Here is an 8,426-nt window from a genome sequence, read left to right as displayed (position 1 = left end):
CACACTGAGGAACCAGATGTTAAAATGAGCCAATGAAGGAGCATTTATGCTGTTGAATGGTCTGCTAGAAGAAGAAGAAGCCAAAGGCGGTGAGCTAGCAGAATCGTTAGCACCCCAGGTGAAATGCTTAGCGGTATTTCGTCTGCCGCTACGTTCTGAGTTCAAATTCTGCCGAGGTCAACTTAGCCTTTCATCCTTTCGGGGTCGATTAAATAAGTACCAGTTATGCACTGGGGTTGATCTAATCGACTTAATCCGTTTGTCTGTCCTTGTTTGTCCCCTCTATGTTTAGCCCCTTGTGGGCAATAAAGAAATAAAAAGTAGAAGAAGCCAATTCTCTCTCAAGTTATAGCCTATATGAGGGGCTACTGAAAAGTTCCTGGTTTTAAGGGTATCACAAAAGGCCTGGATGGAGGTCCAACCTTCTGAGTTCTTTTACAAGGCTTAGAAAAACTGAAGGAGTACTGCAATAAATGTGTGAATCTGAGAGAGGAATATGTTGAATAAAATCATAATTAACAGGTCATTCTGTGTTTTCTTTGCCCCAAAGCCAGGAACTTTTCAGCACCCCCTCGTACACTTATAAAAAATAAAAATTTAACAATATACCTTAACTCTATTTTCTATCCAAATGCAAAAAGAGTAGAATTTATTAGATAAGTTTATTCATGAGAGCCAAAACCAACCAAAAAGCTGTACATAGTCTCTTTACCTGCTAGAAATAACAGCTAAATCTTCTTCAGATGATAACCTACTATCTTAAAAATGCAAGCATTTGATAATGTAGTCCCAGATACACTATCTTTATACACTTTTATTTGTTTCAGTCATTTGACTGTGGCCATGCTGGAGCACTGCCTTTAGTCAAACAAATCAATCCAAGGACTTATTCTTTGTAAGCCTAGTACTTATTTTACTGGTCTTTTTTGCTGAACCACTAAGTTATGGGGACGTAAACACACCAACATTGGTTGTCAAGCGATGGTGGGGGAACAAATACAGACACACAAACATATATATACACACACATATATGATGGGCTTCTTTCAGTTTCTGTCTATCAAATACACTTATTTCTTTATTGCCCACAAGGGGCTTCATTTCTTTCTTCAATAAGAGTACTATTTGAATCATTATGCATACAGCCAGTGACTTCTTGATGCAGCCAAACTAGTTTCCTTAGATCTTAATATTTATCCTCAATTTGAAACTTAAGCTGAATTATTTTCACCAATATAAATTTACAATGAATTAAGGCAATATCAAATGCCTGAGATGAGTTGTAGTCATAAAATTATAACTTTGTGAATTATTAGAATCATCTTTGGAGATAAACATCTTTCTGTTTTAATCTCAATGTAATTAAATAAACTGGCAAGTTGGCAGAATCATTAGCATGCTGGACAAAATGCTTAGCATTATTTTTGTCTGTCTTTACGTTCTGAGTTTGAATTCAGCCGAGGTCGACTTCATCTTTTTATCTTTCCAGGGTTGAAAAAATAAGAACCAGTTGAGTACCGGGGTTGATGTAATCGACTAGCCCCTCTGCCCCGAACTTGCTGGCCTTTTGCTAAAATATGAATTCGATATTAATGTTATTAAACGACAGGTTACTCACCTTGACTGAGCTTGAAATATCAGAAATACCAAGACTAACGGCATTTTTGACAATTGGTGTAATGAGTCCATTTGGAGTTGCCACAGCTATTGAGATATCCACAGCTGGTAACTGGACAGGATTACCATCTTTCACTATAGCATTCATATCAGGCACCCGCTGTTGAAGTTAGAGGAAAAGAAGCAAATAAATATCAGAACATATTTTATTGGACTGTTCAAGTCCCAGTACAATCTATGTACAACTTATAATGTGGCAAATTGGAAGAGTCATTAGATTATCAGAATATATGCCTTGTGATGTTTGTTTTGTTTCAGTTCTCTGTGTTCTGAGTTCAAGTTGACCGTTAATATTTTGAGGGTTGATAAATAAGGTACGAAATAAGAGAAGGAAATTAGTGGAATAGAGAGAGCACTGTCCATGATAGCTTGTAGTATCTTTCCCAAATCTTTATGTTCTAAGTTCAAATTCCACCTCCTATTATTGCTTTCCATGTGATAGGAAATGAGGTTTTTGTGACTTAGCTAAGGGGATAAACCCCTGATATTAGATGGAGTAATAAGCTTGGTGATGTCAATACAATGAGCTGGCCATGCACAAAGGGAGATAAATGGTGAGAGACAAACAGACAGATAGATGGATATCTATATATACATATATATTTTTATACATAAGTAGGATAAAATCATTATTTAATGATTTATCAGTGGCCAACATACTAAAAATATCACAATGGTTAATTTATATTAAAATAATAATAAGGGTGTTGAATGATTATAACACCAGTCTGCTAGAAGTAGTGGTTTATGGACTTTTGGGGGGGTCTATTTCTAGCAGACCGGTGTTGTAACCATTCAACACCCTTACTATAATATTTATATATATATATATATATATATATATACACACACACACACACTAGAAATGCACCCTGGCGTTGCCCGGGTGTCATGACCTACAACCACATTGTATTATTTGTTCCTTTGTTATGGGCAGAATTGGCACAGGAGGAGCATGAAGCAAACAATTCTTCTTTATAAACATGCTTTACAGTCATTTTCCGATGAACAACGCTGCATTTTCTGTCTACCAAATTCAGTCACAAGTCTATGGTTGGCCTAGGGCTATAGTAGAAAACACTTGTCCAAGGTACCATGCAGAGGGACTGAACATGGAACCATGTGGTTAGGAAGCAAACTTCTCAACCACACAGTCATTCTTGCACCTAAAATGTGTGTGTGTGTGTGTGTGTGTGTGTGTGTGTGTGTGTGTGTGTGTATGTATGTTTACATCTGTTGTTAAATCATGTATTGTGTCCCTCTATGTCTCAAAGTTAGCAGTTCATCAAGCAGAGATCTGTAAGATAAATGCCAGATTGAAATAAATGTCAGATCAATTAAATTTTTGAAGGTGATACCTCATCATGGCAACAGTCAAAAGACTAAACCTGGCAAAATAATGTTTAAAGACTTAATGGCTTCAAATTTAAGGTAATGGATTACTAACCATAAGATAATGAGTTCAAAACTTCGTATTGAATTTCCACTCTATACGATAACACTATACGTACATCTCTGTCTACTTGACTTTCAACAATTTAACAACTGTAATTTGAAGTTGAATGGTTAGCTGTAAGAAAGATGTCCAGATTTCTTTAAAAATTATTGTGCAAAATATTCTGAAAAAAAAGTATTTTTTCCACCACCACAAAACACAAACACAAAGATGTGTCTGTGATAACTTGAGTTACTCCAAATAGCAGCCAAATCTCTCTTAAAACGCACCCTTTCATCAAAAGAAAGACACAGATTTATAGTATTTCAGGAAGAAAAGAAAAAAACTGTGCAATGGGTTTGCTACATCAGAGGGCTAAACAAAACACAGAAAAACATACTTCACATTAAAAGATTATCTACTAAATTACTTTGAAGTTTCATTCCCAGGTAAAACAAAGACTGTTCAAGGAGAGTTGCCTCCCTTAGCTAAAGATGTCAAAATTGTGTGACCCAACCTTGTTTTTGAGGTTATTTTTGCAATAAAAAAGAGTTGTTGTGCAAAAAACATACTTTATTTGGTAGCCGAAAAATTACTGAATGTTTTGATACCTCATACATCAAAATCGGCACTCAGTTTTCAAATCCATAAGGAACATACACACACACACAAACTCTGTTTTATATATTAAAATATATACACACACAAACACAAAGACAGTCAGAGAGAGAGAGAGAGCTTTATATAAATCATAGAAATTGTTCTAATGCATAGATTAATAATTCAAAGTAACCTTTTTTATTGGTTTAATCTAGAGAAATGGTTGTGCCTAATGTTTTCATTGACCATCCAAGAATGGTGAAAAAGTGGTTAATATTCCTTTTAAGTGGTTGCAAATTGATGACAGCAGGAGAAAAACAGAGTGGGGATTATAAAGGGCTGACCCCCTGGTGAGGCAGGGCTGGGTATAGTGCAAGTGCAGGGTCGGAGGAGTAGATACAATATGGCTGATGAGGGGAGAGACTTAACCCTTTAGTATTTATATCAGTATTATCTGGCCAAAATATCCTTCCTGTTTTATGTTCAAATTGGCAAGATCTGGCCTCTCATACCTACTCTACAATGTCAAATTTAAAAATTAGCATTCATTTTTTAAAATCAGAATCTTGAAGCTATGAAATAATTCATGATTAATTCAAAACAACGTGAATAGATAAGCATTACATTTGACAGAGTAATCTGAATGCTAAAGAGTTAAACCAGTCATATCTGGCCAAAATATCTTATCTGTTGTATGTTCAAACTGACCAGATCCAGTTCCTCACACCACACTACAATGTCAAGCATTCATTTTGTTTCAATCAGAATCTTGAAGGTACGAGATAATGCATGATTAATTCGAAATAATGTGAATGAATCAGCAATACATTTGACAGAATAATTTCAATGCTAAAGGGTTATGTAAATAGGTAAGTAAGGAATCCTGTGTCAGAAACAATCCACATATTTACTCTCTCGTTTTCCATGGAGTCTCTTCTTTGCTGGTTTTTTTTTAAAATTTTTTTTTTATATATCTAAGAACATTTGTTAATCTCTCACTCTGACTCAGTCTAAATGTGTCATAGAAAAAATCCTTACCCGTAGAGCATGGGCAGCAGCTTTTATGATAAAATCATTCAGGGACACTTTTATACCATCCGCTGTGCAAGAGGGGAGAAAAAAAAAAAATAATACAAATTAGACATTTACTGAATGGCAAGTATTTAAATGATAACATACACAAATATTATTTATCATTCACTTGTTAAATAAAATGGTTTTGCAGGTGTCTTCTGCTGTGGCCCCAGGCCAATTAGGATCTTGTGAGTGGATTTGAAGGATGGAAACTGTAAGAAGCTTGTCATATGTATATGTGTATCATCATCATCGTTTAACGTCCGCTTTCCAAGCTAGCATGGGTTGGACTATTTGACTGAGGACTGGTGAACCAGATGGCTACACCAGGCTCCAATCTGATTTGGCCGAGTTTCTACAGCTGGATGCCCTTCCTAACGCCAACCACTCCGAGAGTGTAGTGGGTGCTTTTACGTGCCACCGGCACGAAGGCCAGTCAGGCAGTACTGGCAACGGCCACGTTCAAAATAGTATATGAATGAATCTGTGTATGTTTTGTTGTCTTTACACTGTGTAATAGTTGTGAATGAATGCTACTGTCATACAAACAGCATCATTCATTTCCAATATTCTATAAGAATGTCTGCTTATGGGGAAAATATTTCATGTGAAGGTTAGTGACAGAGAAGGCACCTGGCAGTAGAAAACCTGCCTCAATAAACTCTGTGTGACCAATAAAAGCATGGCTGGGTTGACATTAAAATGATAATGACGATGATGATGTCATGTGACTGCCTTAGATATAAGATGGTTTATGAGGGAAACTAAATTGTTATTTAACTCAGTACAATTGAGTACATTTTTGATGAAAGACATTTCAGCAGTGACCACCACATCTTTTTCTGGACTATGTATGTGTGTGTGTTTGTCCCCCCAACATCACTTGATAACCGATGCTGGTGTGCTCACATCCTTGTAACTTAGCAGTTCGACAAAAGAGACGGACAGAATAAGTACTAGGCTTACAAAGAATAAGTCCTGGGGTCGATTTGCTTGACTAAAGGTGGTGCTCCAGCATGGCCACAGTCAAATGACTGAAACAAGAAAAAGAGTATTATAATCATGCTATTTAGCTCTCTTTAGTTGGGCCGTGGAGGTGCAATGGCCCAGTGGTTAGGGCAGCGGACTTGCAGTCATAGGATCATGGTTTCAATTCCCAGACCAGACGTTGTGAGTATTTATTGAGCGAAAACACCTGAAGCTCCACGAGGCTCCGGCAGGGGATGGTGGCGAACCCTGCTGTACTCTTTCACCACAACTTTCTCTCACTCTTACTTCCTGTTTCTGTTGTGCCTGTAATTCAAAGGGTCAGCCTTGTCACACTGTGTCACGATGAATATCCCCAAGAACTACGTTAAGGGTACACGTATGTGTCTGTGGAGTGCTCAGCCACTTGGACGTTAATTTCACGAGCAGGCTGTTCCGTTGATCGGATCAACTGGAACCCTCGACGTCGTAACCGACGGAGTGCAAACCAACCAGTTTTGGGCCACTGGCCCAATTAGCCCTCTGCAAGAGCTAGCTTAAAAGTCTGTATGGAGTGCAGCTTTTAACCTAGTTACTAAATAAAGAGAAGAGGAAGAATGTTGTTTATTGGTTACTCTCAAGTCATGTTCAAAATGTTGTCATTTTAGTATGTTTACTGGAGATTAAACTTTTACTCTTTCATCTGTTTCAGGCGGCACCAGACGGGGACATTGCCTTCAAGGGTTTCAGTCAATCCTATTGACCCAAGAACTCATTTTAAATGTGGCATGTATCAGTTTCAATTTGTTGAACCACTAAGTTATGAGAAATAATCAAGTTCCTAGACATAAAGAAATAGTTTCCACCTTCTCAATTTTATGCGTCTGCCAGTACCGTGCCAGTGGCACATAAATGCACCCACTACATTCTCTGAGTGGTTGGCGTTAGGAAGGGCATCCAGCTGTAGAAACTCTGCCAAATTAGATTGGAGCCTGGTGTTGCCATCCGGTTTCACCAGTCTTCAGTCAAATCGTCCAACCCATGCTAGCATGGAAAGCGGATGTTAAACAACGACGATGATGATGATGATGATGATAATGATGAATATGCCACCACCTGATACATAAATATACATATCACTTGTGTGTGTGTGTGTGTGTGTGTGTGTGTGCATGTGAGTGTGCTTGAATGCATGTGTGTGTGTTTAATACTTACCAATTAATTTTTTCCTAAGTGCACTCACACTGTCAACATTGCATTCAATAGAGCCATAAGAATGGGGAATAGTCGTCTAGAAGAGATAAAATATGAAATGTCAGTATAATATATTTCAATATATGGCAATGAAGAATTAAATAACATGCAATGATTTGTCAGAAAACTTAATTACATCTATTTTACAGTAAACAAGTTGTAATCAAAATAATTTTTTAAAATACTGTATTTTCTGACATAAAAATCAAACTTTTCAGACCCAAATTTACACCCTATATCCTACAAAAAACGCCTCCAGAGGTCCAAAAATCCCAAAGAAATGCAACAGGATTTGGAAAAATAACAACAATGTTTGAACCCTTCATGGTTATACGAAAGACTACGTTGATTTATATCCTGAAAAAATATGATAAATTTAGGGTTCTTTGTTTCTATGGCACCCATGAAGTCATAGTTACGGCCATTGCTGCTGTCACATAAATGGCACCTGTGCCAGTGGCATGTAAAAAGCACCCACTATACTCTTGGAGTGGTTGGCGTTAGGAAGAGCATCCAAGTGTAGAAACCGTGCCATATCAGACTGGAACTTGGTGCAGCTCTCCAGCCTACCAGTTCCAGTCACACCACCTAACCCATGCCAGCATGGAAAGGGGACATTAAATGATGATTATGATGATTTCTCAAGAAGAAATCTCTTGTAATGCCCCTTCTTTTTTTATAAAGGGTTGAGTCCAGAGAGATTTAAAATCAGAACAGAGAGAGAGACAAAAATATTAAGATATTGCAAGGCATTTAGCCCACCATTACAACATTTCTGACACTCTGTTCACATCAATTATCAATAGATTAAAACCCCAACTCACCAACAATTCTCTGTAATTACTATTGGCTTATACCCAACTCTCTCTGGTTTTATTATAAAGTACCCTTTCCAGAAATTGCACCCTTGTGGACCTGTTTTATTTCAAACTGATCATGGAATACATTAACAGGTACTTATCGCTATCCCCTAACCAAGATAAAGTGAAAAAAGATACTGCTCAGACAAAATAAATAAATAAGTAAATAAGCCAGTAAACAATTAGTTCCCACATAATTAGAGAAAAGTGATTAGTTTTTAAAGAATAAAATGTTTTGAATGACACAACAATGCACTACAATACAAACAATGGACTATAATAATTGTTGTAATTTAATCATCCATAGACTGATATGATATTTCGGAATAAAAATTCCTTCTTCAGATATCCCTAAGAATTGATGGAGTCGCTGCTATAATCGGTTTTCCAACGGCTTTTCTGTTTTTCTTTTTTTTTCCGGAAGCGTCTCAGCAGTGGTCTCATGAAGCTTCTTCCGGAATTCCTCATTAGTTTTTACTTAAGAATCATTTCTAATGTCCTTTCACAAGGACTGAAATTTTGGGAGATGGGGTTAGTCGATTACAGTGACCCCCCCCCCC

The 8,426-nt window shown here is 37.2% G+C and overlaps 1 protein-coding gene across 1 annotated transcript in view; it reads right to left on the bottom strand.

Annotated features, from left to right (window-relative positions):
- LOC106879952 (pyruvate dehydrogenase protein X component, mitochondrial) overlaps window positions 1-8,426 on the bottom strand; it is a 39,545-nt gene that overhangs the window by 2,059 nt on the left and 29,060 nt on the right. The window contains exons 10-12 of the mRNA XM_052968015.1: window positions 6,968-7,043; window positions 4,751-4,812; window positions 1,619-1,777 (exon numbers count right to left, since the gene is read on the bottom strand). Coding sequence (XP_052823975.1) covers window positions 1,619-1,777; window positions 4,751-4,812; window positions 6,968-7,043 — 297 coding nt within the window. The remainder of the gene's footprint in view (window positions 1-1,618; window positions 1,778-4,750; window positions 4,813-6,967; window positions 7,044-8,426) is intronic.

The sequence above is a fragment of the Octopus bimaculoides genome, chromosome 5 (genome assembly GCF_001194135.2).
Source record: "Octopus bimaculoides isolate UCB-OBI-ISO-001 chromosome 5, ASM119413v2, whole genome shotgun sequence".
NCBI classification, from domain to species: Eukaryota; Metazoa; Mollusca; class Cephalopoda; order Octopoda; family Octopodidae; genus Octopus; species Octopus bimaculoides.
This window is presented reverse-complemented; position numbering and strand designations above follow the sequence as displayed.